General features: G+C 37.5%; 2 protein-coding genes across 2 annotated transcripts; both read left to right on the top strand.

The window, feature by feature from the left end:
• The first annotated feature begins 219 nt into the window (after positions 1-219).
• LOC101303213 lies at positions 220-3,720 on the top strand. The gene is made up of 7 exons (XM_004297331.1): positions 220-535; positions 1,492-1,765; positions 1,983-2,038; positions 2,144-2,222; positions 2,306-2,444; positions 2,721-2,834; positions 3,341-3,720. Exons 2-7 carry the CDS (start codon positions 1,602-1,604, stop codon positions 3,530-3,532), a joined length of 744 nt encoding a protein of 247 aa, XP_004297379.1. The 5' UTR covers positions 220-535; positions 1,492-1,601; the 3' UTR covers positions 3,533-3,720.
• A 10,922-nt stretch (positions 3,721-14,642) lies between these two features.
• Positions 14,643-15,536, top strand: LOC101292792 (WUSCHEL-related homeobox 2-like). Its single transcript, XM_004298422.1, has 3 exons — positions 14,643-14,904; positions 15,080-15,159; positions 15,243-15,536. The coding sequence occupies exons 1-3, from the start codon at positions 14,643-14,645 to the stop codon at positions 15,534-15,536; spliced, it is 636 nt and encodes a 211-aa protein (XP_004298470.1).
• Positions 15,537-16,836: the final 1,300 nt, after the last annotated feature.

The following is a 16,836-nucleotide window of genomic DNA, read 5'->3' as shown; positions in this document are numbered from 1 at the left end:
ACGTTTATGCAGAGGAACAGAAAAGTATCTAACTATATGCGAATCTCACACTTTCCTGTTCTGTCAAAAATGAAAACAAATTAGAACCAATAATAAACAGGGTATGTACACATGGGGTTGGAACTGGAAGATGATTGGAGCCCTCTGTAACAGTGGAATTCACACCAATGGTGGAGAATAGAGAGGGTTAAAAGACAAAGAAGACAACATTGCAAACTTGGACTTGTCCACACACGCCTTTAAGCTACGACTGTTGGTCACTTATGGCACATTTGGATACGAATTGGAATATGCGTTCGCACCATATGAGGAACATTCGTGATTCATGCGCATCTCTCCCCAGATTCTAGTTTCTCTAAACTGAAATAAACCGACCCTTTCATCCTCTGTTTCTCTATCTCTCCTTTCCTCTATTTATAGACAAAAGTTTCTACGGTGCTCCGGAGTATTAAGACTCCGGAGAGACTCTGCCCCTAAATATCCATTACAGCCCGACCCTTTCCTCTCAGGTTTACCAATCCGCCACATCTTCCAGGTAAGTTCTTTTGTCTCTCTTTCTATGTTTCAGAATTATGTTGTGTTTTTCAGTGTGAATCAATGTTGCTCTGTATCTGATGATTAAGAACCATACTATGGATTCAATTTGGGTCGGACTGTTGTTTGTTAATGATGAAATGCATGTTTGATGTTGATGAAGAATCAAACTTAGGTTCTGGTTCTGGATCTTCCAGTTTGGTTGGGTTCTGGGTTTTTGCTCAATACATCTACATTTCTAAAATTTGAGATTTTGGTATGGTTGTTAAGTATTAGAATCAAAAATTTTAGCTTTGATGTGCCAACTTCATGTAGCCCCAAGGTGTGGTGTTGTTTTTTTTTTTTTTTTTTTCTTTCTTCCAAAGAGATTCACATTGTTACTGGATTACATTGAATGAGTTTCCTTTGCTTGTAGTAATTGAATATGCCGACACTTTTTGATAAAGTACTATACTTTGTCATTGATCTTATACATATACTTTGTCATTGATCTTATATAGAAATTGAGATTAATGTTCAATTTTGTCTGATTACATGCTTAAGTAAAAAACTTTAGCTTCTGTCATACTTAAAAAATGCGTTTTGGTCTACAATTTAAAGTATATAGCCATAAATTTTCAATTTTGAATGCCTAGATGCTGACTTGAGTTTATTGCATACTTAAAAGCTGGTAATGTGTGAGTCTCTTCCAATCCATGCCGTAGGAGAGGGCTAGTTGAAGTCCGAACTGTTTGTTGATTGCAGGCCAGTGTTATTCTTGTTCCCCTTTTCATGGATTGTAATTGAAGACCATCCCAGAACCCACAATAAACTAGAACTGGATAACAAATTATTTGCTTATTGGATAAAGAATGTCATTATTGTGTTTTTTCAGTGCATGGTTAAGTTGAAATTCAGTGGATTCTCTCAACAGGGTGATGCGCTCTTAATTCATAGACATATTGCTGTGTTTTGCAGTGGTACAATTACAAGCAATACATTGGCTCGCCTTCAGCACACCTCTTCCAGCTGTTGCCAGCAAATTTTTGCTGGCAATAAAGTCACTTTGGCTTACTTTTGAAAAATTTATGAGTCCCCAGAGTACATTGAATCCTAGTAGAGCCCTAGCGGGCGTGCATGGGGTACATATTGTGCCTTCTTCACGGTTCGAATCAGAAGAGACTACTCAAGATGGGGACTTTGCTCACTCAACTTGTACAAGTTTGGCTATTGGAACAAGTTTGTCTATGCAGTGAGTGATAAACCTAATTGATGAGTAATTTCCATAGAAAAGCCAGTATTATGTGGTGAAATAATTTAGTTAAAATAGTTGTACCAAAAAAAAAAAATAGTTAAAATAGTGGCTATGCATTTCCACAGTTTTGGAGTCGGTCATTTACCAATTCAATTATACCCTGTACAACATGCAAGCAATCCACTACAATTAACTCTGTCTACATGTTTTCCAGGCGAGTATGGCAGCAAGCACCACCATTTTTGAAGCCTATCCAGGGTTGCATTCACGGTATTGGAAACTAAGTGTGTTTCTGGATATATGTTGCCTTGCATTCAATCTCCTGAATAAAAAGAACAGTTCTGAACAATGTTTCTGTTCTTTCTATATTCTTAGGTGATCGTGACCTTGCAGAAAGAGCTGTTAATGTGCTCACTTCACTTCCTTTCATAGTTCTTGGGATCCAAGCCCCAAGGTGATACTTTTATGTAAGACTTACTTGATGGACATAAAAGTGATCTTATATACATCATACCTAATGTTTACCTTGGGAAACAGGAAGAATCTAAACACCAAGCTATATGCTAATTCATTAATTGGAGTTGGTGTTGCCTCAAGTTTATATCATTCTTCTAGAGGAAAACTAAGGAAATATTTGAGATGGGCTGACTATACAATGATAGCTACAGCAACAGTGGTAAGTTGGAGAAAATCCTTCAAACTCGTCTTTGGCATCGTTTTTGCTTTGTCGGTATAGAAAGAATTTTCTGCACATTGACTACTTATCATGGATAACAAAGAAACCTGATTCCAATTACAGATTCTGTACAGCCTAATCTAGTATGATCTTTAATACATATATTTTTAAAATGATTTTAATTCAGGGAATATCTTCCGACACAACTTGGTTAGCTCTATGATTCTTTCTTTTAAAGTTAATCACTTTGCACACTTGGGCATTATATTTTTGCAGTGCCTCTCAAGAGCCCTCAGAAATGAAAACTCAAAATTCCTCATGGCAGCTTCTGCGGTATTTCTCCCTATCCAGCCTCTGATGGTTTCAGCTGTTCATACTGGAATGATGGAGGTAACTTGCTGTACTTTGACCACTACTTCTCATCAAGTTTTTAATTTCTACTTCCTTCTTTTATCTCTTTGTTTGAAACTGTTCTGTTAGAAATCATGAATCATTCCAAGGGTTTGTTGGATATCTAGGTTCTGTAAATGATTCATTTTAGTATCTCTTTTATGTACAAAACAGCAGACATATGGAATCCCTTTGGTCTATGAGATTATAGTGTAGTGAAGTACACCAAATTCAATAGTTTTAACATGTACTCCAGCAGGGATGATAAAAACCTGTGGCAAAGTAGCGCCATTCAAATTGACCCCAGTTTGAGGTTGAGAAACTTAAACTGAAACTACTGTGGTCTACTCTATATGGGCCTTTGCCCACCAAACAAAGCTGCAAACTCGCATTGTCTTAGTGGACTGCTTATTGAACTTTCTTACCTTGCTGTAACCAAAAAGAAAAAGAAAAAAAAAGAGCTTAATTACCTGAAAAAATTATGTTAACTATATTGTTTCCTGCAGGTAGCGTTTGCCAAAAGAGCATTAAAAGATCCAGAGCTAAAGATGGCACATAATGTACATAAGCTGTCGTCATTACTGGGTGGTGTACTTTTTATTGCAGATGATGTGTTTCCCAAAACTCCATACCTTCATGCTGCATGGCATCTTGCTGCAGCTGTAGGTGTTGGCACCTGCAATAAGCTTCTCGAGTAGTTAATTATCAATGTATTAATCCATGCGTTCTATAGTCAATCATTAGTAACCAAAAAACTTGATTTAGGAAAGAAAAAGAAAAGATTACCTAGATGTCTGCATCGGGAATCGACTCATTCCATATTCCTAATCATGATTCTTTTGCCTCACATATTGCCATATTATTTGTAAATCCAATTGAGAAGCAAGGGAGAACGAAATGTAGCTGCGTATAAGTTAGCTATGCAGCTATATAATTATAAGGTGTTGATTTTGTTCCTCAGAATTACATTGTTTTTACATATGCAAGTGCAAACTTCTACCATTTCAGTTATCATGGAACAATGGAAGGTAGTCAAGGTACTGTAACTTAATTGATCATTCTTAAAGCTCCTTTGCAACATTGACCAGACTAAAAATGAATGGCTCTGAAAGGAATTGCAAATGGAAGTATCTGTCTTCCCAGTTCCTGTCATATATATGTTCTAGTGTTAGGCTTACTAGATGGGTGAGGGTAACTTCTAGGATTCTGGGAAGAAAACGTACTGAAAAAAAGAGAAGAACAAACAGTGAATACTGAATAAATCAAACCAGATCGAATCCAATCCGGAGGGTCATGAACTACACTATTTATTAACTCAATCTAAATGAATGTAAGGATCAATGTGCTAAGTTGGATCAGGATGAAGAATGCAGCTAACATGTGCTCTGCGTTATTGCATTCGCGGGGACGGAATGGATCCGATGCAGACATTTAAGTTGAAAATTTCTCTTCTCAGATTCTCAGATTTAAGGAAGAGCCAGAAGAAACTCGGATTCATTGAAGAAGATGAGAAAAGACAGACACGATCGAGCTAGGTACCACATCAGATTAATCCAGAATTTAAAAGTCCTGCATGATAGGATATGCACCATTCCATATTTTTAAAAATCATATACTGTCAGTAGTTAATTGGTCGCGGCGAGCTTGATTCATGGGCTCTCTACTAGATCTTCTAGAGCTATATGATCGAGCTAGCTAACCAGGATTTGTACTTGATCTTATTTCTGTGGCCAGACCTACGTATGTAGTGCTAAAATTCATGGTGAAACAGCGAAAGGTAGAAGAAACCACGAAATTAAAGGAAACTAAGGAAGAAGAAGACGAACTGGTATTGATTTCTCCAAGTAATTTTGACGAATATTATAAGGCTAATTAACCAAACATTACAGAGCGAGATTATGGTTTTGATACTAACTCTTATGTAACTAATTTCTCTAATAAACGCTACAGATCGATGATTGATACATGTGTTCATGAGTGACCTTAATCTGCGGTTTGACTTTAAAGTTCTAGACTTCTAGTTACTATAGAAGATCTGAATAACACTACTCCAAAAAAGAAAACTAGTTTGAGTTCCGTTTTGATAATCACCAAATCCCACAAAAGCATCCATGCATCACCGTATAAACTTGTTGACGATGTTTGAACAGATCGAGCAATATTTGTTTTCATCTACTGATTAGGAATTGTAAGCTTAGAGAAGGAGAAACCGGATAACCGAATCGGAGAAAGACAGTGGGAGGAGCTAGGTAAGCATTCAAATGAAACCATAGAGATGGTCGGCCATAATTGCCAAAAATTCATGGCGGTGATGTCATCCGATCGTCAAGTATCCAATGACGTCCAATAATGATCTGAATAATTTGTAAAGACGTCAGAGAGGAGGAACAACAGCTGAGGTGGCTACTACTGATCGAGTACTGACCAGCGTCGACCAAGAGATGTAAATGAGAATAAATTGGAGGAACTAAGAACGAAAAAACTATAGTGTGCTTGTTGAGCTCACGAGCTAGAGTCGACAGAAAAGTTATGGCGAAGTCTGCATAATCTGGGCCGGACGAAGGTGCGGAGGCCGGCGTGGTCATGATATTATTGATGGTAGAATTACTACTGATGCAGACAATACCTGGAAATGTTTAGGTGGGGGTTCGACTGGTATCTCTCTAAACTAAGTGCATACGTTATAACTGATCAACTACGTAGCAACAAATCAATTTGAATGAAAAATCCTTGCTATCGTCGATCATTTGTATTACAGTGACGACTTGGTCATGACTCATGAGTAGCTATATCCCCAAGCTAGCTACAACAAAACAATAAGCACACGCAAAGTTTCAAAATATATAGACCATATATATACGTAGATCGTTATATATAGCTCCAGTACTGCACTTATTCTCAAACCATACTTTTATATACTACATATATCTGGAATCTGGTGTATATATTCTGCATGCATATATATCCAGTATATTTCTGGATGCATGGGAATTACTAGCTAGCTTGCTTACCAGAGTCGATCAAACTAGCTTGTTTGATAGAAACTTGAAATTAACTGTAATCTGAAATGTTATGTAATTAAGGAATAAGGAATCCTTTCCATATATCAGACGCTACAATAACTAAAATTTAGAAGAATTCATAAGTAAACAAACTTTAGTGAAGCATTTCATAATAAATAAATAATTAAATAAAAACTGAAGGGGATAATAGGAAAAAAAAGGTTGTAAATTTTATTGTCCAGACAAAGTTTTGTTGAACAGTAAATGCAATTGTCAGGAGGATGGGAGCATGTGAGACATGAAGACTTAATTCTATCATTATTTCCCTCTCTTCGTTTACGTAAGCTCAATGTCATCCTTTTATTTTGTGTTCTTCCATTATTCCTGCATGGTTAATTGGGAATTGAAAAAGGAAGCAAGCTCTATGACTATATATACATCCGTACCTCATTCAGTCTCTTCATCCCCTTCTCATCTTTGCTCTTTGTCATCCTAAACATTCCCTTTCTCGGCATAGCCATTCTCGTTTGAATATCTATCAGTTACAGATGTGGATGACAATGGAGTGTAGCACCGGTGGTTGTACAGACCCTAACATACACTCTACTTCCAACACGACGCAAAACCCTGTGTTACCGTGCAACCACCACCATCATCAGAGTATGCACACAAACTAGTCTAATTTGATGATTTGATTATATTGTGGGTACGTGATCATAGTGATAGTAATTATATTCATATGTATGCAGCGGTTCGAGTGACATCGTCTCAGCCAAGCAGAAGCAGCCGTGGTTGTTTTTATATTGATAAAAAACCGGCAGCTGCAGCTCCTTCGCGAGGTTCCCGATGGAATCCAACCCCGGAACAACTAATGACACTGGAAGAGCTGTATCGATCTGGCTTAAAGACACCGACGGCCCAACAAATCCGACAGGTGACTTCGCAGCTTCGAAACTTTGGGAGGATTGAAGGCAAGAATGTATTCTACTGGTTTCAGAACCACCGAGCCAGGGAGAGGCAGAAGAGACGCCGTCAACTGATGTCCATGTATCAGTCTGACTCCAAACAACAACAACAAACTTTGACTAACAACACAATTAGCGGTCTCCAAGACAAAGAATCTGCAGGAGGTACCAATTAATTAGCATCATTTTCTTATTAACATCATTGTATGTGTTAATAGGGGGACTAGGGCTTGAAAAAGAAAAAAAAAACTAGGGCTCAACACTAGTTGAGGTCACCACCTTTACTCCTTTAGGTCACCTACGGCTGAGTAACTGTACTTAACTGCTACTTGCGCGCAGGACTAACAAACTCAAGTCTCGAAGTTGAGCAGCAGATTAAGTGGAAATTACCAAACTGCACTGTTCGTTCTGATCAGGTAGCTAGGGTTTATCAAACCAAATCTCAACAAAATTAAGAAATAAATTGAATGCGTGATATGGATATTTACACTACACATGTGCATGAGTTTCACTTGTTGCTGTACTACGTCCTCAGGAATCATCTTCAGTACTGCAAGAGAGGATGATGAGCATGGTGCAAAGCACTTCCTCCAGGCAACTAGTGGAACAATCGAATTCACCTAGACCGACCTCAGACACAAACGCGTCAGCTACATTAAGTTACACAAAGCTCTTGGACTTTCATCACTATTATGATTATGATTGCGGTATGGTATTGTCTGCACCCATTATTTGCAAAGGAGAAGAAGAAGAAGAAGAAGAAAGTAGAGAAACTCAAACTCTGGAGCTCTTTCCACTCAAGAGCGACAATGTTAAGGGTGCTAATAGGGAGACCAAATTATCTATAAGCAGAACCACAAGCACAGACACTACTGCAAATTTCATGGCAGATAGTATTATCAATTTCTTTGAAGAATTTAAGGCAGCATATAACTAGAAATTTCTATTTCCATGTAATAAAAGTTTGCATAGGCGTCTTCGATGGAATAATGCGGCATATCTTTATGATCAGGCCGGTTCTGTATTTTCTTGTTCCCATTATTGTTTCTTCTAGCTATTTGTTCAAACAACGTAGAGGAAGAGGAAGATTGGTGTACGTCCTCCTCCTTTAATCGATGAATTAGGATATAGTAGCCAATGAAATTCAATATTTATCTGGGAGCACGGGCCTTCACTGGTTCTTCATTGGCTCCGCCATGAGTAGCAAGCTTCAAGATCAGTTTCAGAGTTGCCTGGTCCTGCATTTTCTGTTATTATTGTGCTTGCGACTGAACAGTAACGCTAGCTGCATATATAGCTTGTATAGCATTCCTTCAACGCCGGCCCATAATATAAACAAGAACTGATGAGCTAATTTTAGGTTTTACATCCAGAATTAGTGAAGAAAAGAAAGAAGGCATTAATAACTGGATTTGTTAATTGCTAGCTTCAATTATCAGTCATGCAACCTTCATATACATATTTTCATGGATACGTCCGTCAGTAAAGTAAAAACCAAAAACCAAAATACGTTCGTCGGAAAATTTGATAGTTGGTCAGGGTGTTATATATCGGTGTATTCATGCATGCTGGTATCCATAGTACGATTCGGTCATTACAATACTCACCTAGCTTTTCTCTCTGAGTCTCTGGATATATAGTCGCACCCGTACCCAGGCCAGCATTGTTCCTTCTATACATTCATACCACGTTACCAACGTAGGTAGCTTGCTTTGCGTGTAGTATATGTACTGTATATGCATGTACCATATATGATTATCAAGGAATCTTAATTATCAACTAAAGTAGTCCAGTTAATAGACTACTGATAATACTGATAACCCCAAAAGAGCTAGAAACATATGTAAAGTTTATAAACAATTACAATCATATGCTAATTAAGGAACACCCTTAATTTCCTGCATGTATATACTCCAATGAAACAGATCATGTACGGTTGAAACTTGGTGAGGGTGGGTAAAAATAATTCAGCAATGAATACTCAATCATCAATGACTAGCAAACTAGCTATAAAGAACGATCTGGAGAGAGAAACATCTATGGAGTAGTTAGTACCTGCATTTGCTTATATATGCATGCCAAAGCCAAACGCTGAAGATACGGTCGATCACCGTGAAACAATTTCTGATCTCATTCAACCATGTATCTTAAAAGCCAGGGGCCAACCGTGACGCGTTTTCGTAGCCTCCAACTGCTGCAAGTGGCTACCGGCCGGCTATGAGATAAATTAAAGTTGAGCTGCATGCGCAGCCTGCGCAGCCTGCGCTCACCGGACTAGAGATGGAAAGGGACAGATAAGGGCCAAAGTCTGCAATGCCTATTTAGTAAGTGAGGTAATAAGCATACCTACTTAGCATGCCTGCGCAATTTATACGACTCATCCCCACTTTTATGGCAATTACTAGTGAAACTTGATGACGCGAGATCTATCTGCTGTACGTGTACGTGCGGGCCTCGTAGATCTGTAAATATAGCTGACAAACCCTAGAATTGAAACTGTAAATAACTAACTTGTAAAACTATACCGACAGCCTAGCCTTTTCTGATAGATGGAAATTACGTTATATATCCCGACCATCGGACTATGAATTTGGATAATTATTTGAGACTTATTGATCACCGATACCACAAGCAACGCGTTTATAGGGTTATTCACTTATTCTCCTACGGCCGACCTCGAGTCTCAGTTCGACAAAGCTCCATAATAGAGCCGTCCAAGAGCCCCGAGTGAGCATAATCGAAACAAGCAAGGCCATTATGCATTTCGGCTTAAAAGGAGCAGTGGTAATTTAGAATTCCAGAACTGCAGAGAGAGAGAGAGAGAGAAGAAGAAGAAGAAGAAGAAGAAGAAGAAGCCCGGAACAAAGCTGAGAACAAAGCCAAAAAAAACGAAGAAAGAAGATAAAGTGTTAACTGTAGTGATTAGTTAATTAGCTTAATTAATTTGCCCTAATCTGTCATGACACTGCTGCTTAATCTAGCTTAATTAATTAGCCCAATGATCATTTCTAGCTTAATCTTTTTTCTTTTTTAAAGTAAGATACAAAATTACAAAGATTCCATTAGGATCTTATACGAGGCTTAATCAAACAGTAATTAACAAGGATAAAGTACTATATATACAATTTTGAGAATAAGTTCGGTCTAATTTAGCAAAGTGATCGGCGACCATGTTAGTAGCTTAATCTGTCTTATCTGTGTCAGTAAGCTAGTCATCAATATGTAATAGTCTACTATAGATAATAAATCAATACTGAGCCCTAACACTTGCATCTGTCATTAGTTCCACCATAATACGAGTAAGACTGTAAGAGTTTCCATTTTCTCTCAGTTTGATACATTTTCTTCAGGCTTTCTCTAAGCTCTCATGTACAATCGAGAGACACCGGAGGAAACTGATAATGACTTATTCTGAAAACAGAGTTGGATCGGATTAATGGATCTCTTGCAGAATTATATAAACTCATATGTAACTAAATTCTCTAATTAACAAACTCTACGGATGGTTGATACCCTCTTTGACATCTTAACAAGGTATTTTTCGAGTTCCATTAATTGGAAAATTGTTTGAAAATCATCAATGATTGTAAATTATTGAGATCGCGAGAGAAATATCCATGGAGGAACTAGTAGCTGGATATGCATACCATGATACCAAGCCACAATTAGGGCAAAAATCTGACCTAGTGAGGTAAGGGTTCGATCACGACCCTCAGTCTGATCTTTATGCAACTCAGAGATGTGTCAACTTTCAGTCGTAGTTAAAGCCTATGGTTTTATCCAAAAGCCTATACTTGGTTCATTCTAAATGTAGCTGGCTAGCTAGCTAGTATAGATTCAAATGAAACCATAATGATGGTATCGCATTATTGACAAATATTCATGGCGGTGATGTCATCCGATCGATCGTCTATGTTCAATAGTAATGATCTGAAAAATAATCAATTGTGTGAAGGATCAGAGATCGAGGAGGAACAGCAGCTGATCGGAGGCGTACTGGCCCCAATGTCATCATAATGAGATTTAATCGGAGAGGTTATTAACGGAAAAACTACAGTGTTCGTACGTACGTGTTGAGCTTGCGAGCTAGGGACAGCAAAAGTTACAGCGAAATCGATCCGCATATATTATCTGGAGGAACGTGTTGAGCTTGCGAGCTAGGGACAGCAAAGTTATGGCGAAATCTGCATAATATGGAGGAACGTGGGAGGCGTGTTAATAATACTGATCAACTACCAACAGGTCGACTGAATGAAATATCAAATATCATATCATCGATCGATCATTTGTATTACAGTGACTTGGTGAGTAGCTATATCCCCCGCCAAGCTAGCTAGCTACAACAAAACAATAAGCATTATGGACGGACAGAAATGCCTCTCCAGGATATTTATCGAAAATTTGCTCAACAGAAAAACATACACACTAAGGAATCTTCGGCCACACAACTATTATGGAGGGACAGAAATGCCGGCTCCAGGATCCGAGTCTTTTTTAACCGTACCGGTCTAACCATTATACCGATAACGGTCTGTTTGTTTTACTGATATTCCAGGTCTCGCACTGGTTGAAGTTACTCCCGGCGTATTCGAGAACTCACCCCTTCAGCAGGGAAAGTAGTCCTTGATGAACGTACATTAATGATGAGAAAGATCGAGAAGAACAAACAGTACGTGAACAGTCCGTTGCTCAATCAAATCAAACCGGAGGGAATCCAATCAGGAGGGACATGATCTGGTCTATTATAGTATTAGCTCGATCAGAATTAAAAGTGAATGTGAGGATCAATGTGCTAATTAGTTGGATTAGGGTTGCAACGAACGCAGCCAGCATGTGCTCGACGTTTATGGCGTTCACGGGGATGGAATGGATCCGATCGAGACTTAAATTGAAAATTACTCTCCCCAGATTCTCAGATTTGAGGAGGAGGCAGAGAAGAGTCGTATTGAAGAAGATGATCGAGAGAAGCACAGACGATCGAGCTGGCTAGCGCATCAATTAATCCAGAAATTAAAAGTCGTATACTGTCAGTAGTTAGCTAGGATACACTTGAAATCATAAAGATGGTCTTCAATTTTCATCGATAAAAAAGATGGTCTTCAATTATTGCCAATTATATTATGGCGGTGATGTCATCCGGGATAACGTCATACGGTACGAAGGGGTCCAATGAAGGTGATGGCCATTTAGTTTCCAATTCGAGACTCTTCCAATTCAATGATATTTTGGCTATAAAATAATGCAACCAAGTGAACTCCCACCCTAACCAGGCAACTGCACACGTTTTGTTTGTTTTGGTATTGTTATTAAGTTTGATTGGTCAATTTACATTAATTTACTACTAATTTAGTGGTGTATTAATCAATTCCTTTATGTAATTGTGGCCAAGTTACTTAAATTTGTCCTTTATCATCGATATTGAGCTCGGCTAAATATTATTTGGGGTAAAGGTTATAAATGGTACTTGTGGTTTGGAGTCATGGTTATGTTTATTATCGTGGTTTAAAAAAGATTAATTTTGTTCCTCATGTTTTATATATATATATATCGACTAATCATAGTCCAATGATAACATTTTGTCTAACACCGTTAATAAAATTCTTACGCCGACATCATGAGATAATTATGTCTTATACATTTTTTATCAAACAAAAAAATAAAAGTTAAATAGAATTATAAGGAAAATGAAAAAACAAATTACTAAGAATAAGGAAGAACTCCCAAAACCTAGGCATAATTGTCATGGCGTATTAAAAGAAATTATTTCTTCATCTTATCCTTGTTTTTTGTCTTGTTGATCAAATTAATCTTCCAAATTCTCACTTCCTTTCACTTCCCCATAATACTTTTGACCTTTTTTACAAATTGCCAAAGTTTTGTATGAAATTATGGAGAATATCGAATACGTACTAGAATCAAACCAGATCATATAAAATTTTAGAGGACGGATCCGTGACATACAAGATTATAATCAAAATTATAACAAGAATATCAGCCATTAAATATATTAACAACTAACGGTTGAGATAAGTCATAAAACTAAATATTTTTTCTTTTCTTTTCAATTTATTTAAATCAATTAAGAAAATCTATTGATTAAAAACATAATGAAAATTGATGATTACCTACTCTCATTTTGAAATACAATTAAGAAAGTTAATGGTTTTCTATTGAAACCCATTTACTAGATAAAAAAAGAAAAAAATAAATATCAGATGAAACTCATTTACTAGAGAGTACTATATATCATCATCTACCTCTTTTTCTTCAAAGAAAAAAAATTATCAAATGATGTCTGTCATAACACGTTTGAAAACTTATAATCAGATTATGTATGGAAATACTCGTATCATCTTGTGCTATGAATAACAATAAGCTAAAATGAGTACGTCTAAGATGCACGTACTAGATTGGAGACTTAATTTGTTTTCTTTTCTCTCTAGTAAACGAGTTTCAATAGGAAACAAATTATTTCCTCTTAATTATATTCCAAATGGAGAATAGTAATCATCAATTTTTATTTAGATAGATTTCATAAATTGAATTAAAGAAAAAAAAAATTAATTTTATGACTAATCTTAACCGTTAGTTGTTATTGGATCTAATAGATGATATTATGGTTATAATTTTGATTATAATCTTGTATGTCACAGATCCGCCCCCAAAATTTTAAATCTAATGACTTTTTTGCACTTTGATAGATGAATAATGGTTTTAAATTTTACATCTTAATCGCACAAAGGGTTGAGTTCCAATGCAAATATCTGGGATAAATCATACTGCCTATTAACTTTATTATGATTGTGGGTGTTAGAATTTATGGTTATTTTCATTCATTATTTTATAGATAAATTGCCTCAACATGTGCGCGCCTCATTAACGGTGTTAGACAAAATGTTATCATTGGACTATAATTAGTCGATATATAAAACACGAGGATCAAAATTAATCATTTTTAAACCATGGTGACGAATGTAACCATGACCCCAAACTGTGAGGGTTATTTATAACTTTTACCCTATTATTTGGAATGTGCATGTGTTCAAATCTTTGAGATAAAAGCTAAAGTTATTTAATTAGCGAGTTCTTCAAATGAGAAAAATAATTTAACAGTAATTTAAATAAGCTTGCGATCCTGGTTTCATCACTGGTCATCCCATGTCAAGCGATAATCAAATATGTAAAGTTGTCGATCAGAGAAGAACAGCAGCTGACGTACGTAGTTGCTGGGAGTGGCCAAGAGATATAATTATATAATCATATAAAAGAGAATAAATGTGGAAAAAAATTATAACGTATATACGTGCGTATGTCGACTGCTTCTTCATATATAATAACTATGGTGCATATATACATGCATGCATGCTTCACTCTCTAGCTCCATCCCCTTACCATCTTTGTTCATATGATTCAAATTGTCTACTTAACCATATATATACATCCTCGTTTCAATAATTATCAGTGATGTGGATGATGAAGGGGTGTAGCCAAGACCCTAAAATACACAATAGTAGGGATCTCCCTGACTACTCCATCAAACCTGCAAATCTTCAGCCTCTACTCACTCCAGACCAAAACTCTACTTCCAACATGACCCAGAACCCTATGGTACCATTCAACGACGACCATTATCAGAGTACGTACATGAACCTTGTATACTTTGATAGTGTGATTATTGTTCTGTCATTTCTGTGGGTAGGTATAATAATATGATCACTATGTATGCAGTGATTCCAGTGACGTCGTCTGAGCAAGGCAGAAGTTGTTGTTATAGTAATAAACAACCGAAGTCTGCAGTTCCTTGGCGAAATTCCCGATGGAGTCCAACCCCGCATCAGCTAATGGCTCTGGAAGAGCTGTATCGACATGGGTTAAAGACACCGACGGCCCAACAAATCCGACAGCTGACTGCGCAGCTTCGAAACTTTGGGAGGATTGAAGGCAAGAATGTGTTCTACTGGTTTCAGAACCACCGAGCCAGGGAGAGGCAGAAGATCAGACGCCGTGAACTCATGTCCATGTATCAGTCTGACTCCAAAGAACAACAACAAAACTTGAGTAACAACACGGTTAGCAGTCTCCAGGACAAAGGATCTGCAGGAGGTACCAATTAATTAGCACGTTTTTTATTATTAACATGCATGCAATCTCTGGTTGGACACATATATGGCTCCCTCCCCAGGTAATGGGGGGCTAGGGCTCAAAACTTACTAGTTGACTAGGTGGGAAAAAATTAATTGAGAGATTATAACAAATTATGGACATTGTTTACTTGCAGTTGACTTGGTTCTTCCTCTTGAAGATGAGCAGCAGAATAAGTGGATTCTACCAAACAACTTCACTATTCTCTCTGATCAGGTAAACCAAAAATCTTAAGAAAATATAGAAATATTGAATGCGTGATATATGCATGAGTTTCAATCGTTACTGTATGTCCTCAGGAATCATCTTCAATACTGCAAGAGAGGATGATGATGAGCATGGTGAAAAGCAATTCATCCAGGCAACTTGTGAAGCAATCCGATTCACCTGGACCGGCATCAGACACAAATGCGTCAGCTACATTTGTTTGTCCAAAGCTCTTGGACTTTCATCACTATTATGATTATGATTACGGTATGGTATTGACTGCAACCAATGTTTACAGAGGAGAATTCGAAGAAAGTAGTAGAGCAAATCAAACTCTGGAGCTCTTTCCACTTGAGAGCGAAAATCTTAAGGGTGCTAAGGAGTAAGGATACCAAATTACCTATAAGCATAACCACAAGCACAGACACTACTGCAGATCTCCTGCCAGATCGACCAGTACTATCAATTTCGTTGAACATTTTAATAAGCATGTAACTATATATATCTTCATGTAATAATAATAGTATGCATCAATGCATGCTTGCCTGATCTTTAACTTTCATGGAATAATGCGGCACATCTTTATGATCGGGCCGGTTTTGTATTTGCTTCTTCCAAATTTGTTTCTTCGGTCTACTTGTTCAAAAGCAGAGGAAGATAGAGTAAGGTTCGTGTCCACGTTCTTTAATTGCATAGGTAGTTTGCTGATGTAACTTGTATGTACGTACCTCTTCTATTTCTATAGAAGTTCATCGTATTTTATGGAATCCGGCCATCGTATTTTATCCCTTTTGGAGTAAGGTCCACCGTTAATGAAAGGTCAATGCATATGCATAACTATCAAGCTCTCATATGTCAATATATGAATACTAAATCGATCGACTGGAAAACTTGCTAGAAAGATGGAGAGAGAGAAACATTCATGGAGGAGCTAGTAGCTAGCTGCATTTGCATATGCATACTAAAGGCAAACGCAGAAGATTGTCGATCCCCGCGAAACATTTTCTGATCTCATTCAACCGGCCATATAAACCTAGCTGCGATGTCCGGCCGGCTGCTGGCCGCAATGAGAATTAATCCTAGCTCTGTTCTCCAAATCTTATAGAAGGACAGCTAGGGAAAGACTGGGGCCAATGTCTGCAATGCCAATTTAGTAAGTGAGGTAAGGCATACCTACTTGTAGTACTATGCATGCCAGGGCAATTTATAGACCAGACTGTTCATTTGATTTCTAATTCGATCTATTAATGTATGCCTAAAATTTTGGTTGTTTCGCTCACTCGATTCAGTGGTAATTACTAGCTAGTGATAGAATTGATGACGCGAGACTAGAAACTGTATACGTTTGCAAGTCAACAGCCTTTTCTGATAGATGGTAAATACTCCCGAGTCCCGACCATGAATTTAGATGATTATTTTGGACTTATCGATCACCAACTCAACAAGCAACGTTGATACCAGTTCGACAAAACTCCATAGGAGAGCTGAGACTAGCTGAGAGCTGAGACTGAGCATAATCAAAACAAGCAAGCTATGCCATCATGTATTTCGGCTTAAAAGGAGCATGGTTTAAGAGGAGCAGTTATTTGCTAAGAACAACCCAAAAAGGAAGGAAGGAAGAAGATGAAGAACGACGAGAGAGAGAGAGAGAGAGAGAGAGAGAGAGAGAGAGAGAGAGAGGAAGGA

The sequence above is a fragment of the Fragaria vesca genome, linkage group LG4 (assembly GCF_000184155.1).
Source record: "Fragaria vesca subsp. vesca linkage group LG4, FraVesHawaii_1.0, whole genome shotgun sequence".
NCBI classification, from domain to species: domain Eukaryota; kingdom Viridiplantae; phylum Streptophyta; class Magnoliopsida; order Rosales; family Rosaceae; genus Fragaria; species Fragaria vesca.
This window is presented reverse-complemented; position numbering and strand designations above follow the sequence as displayed.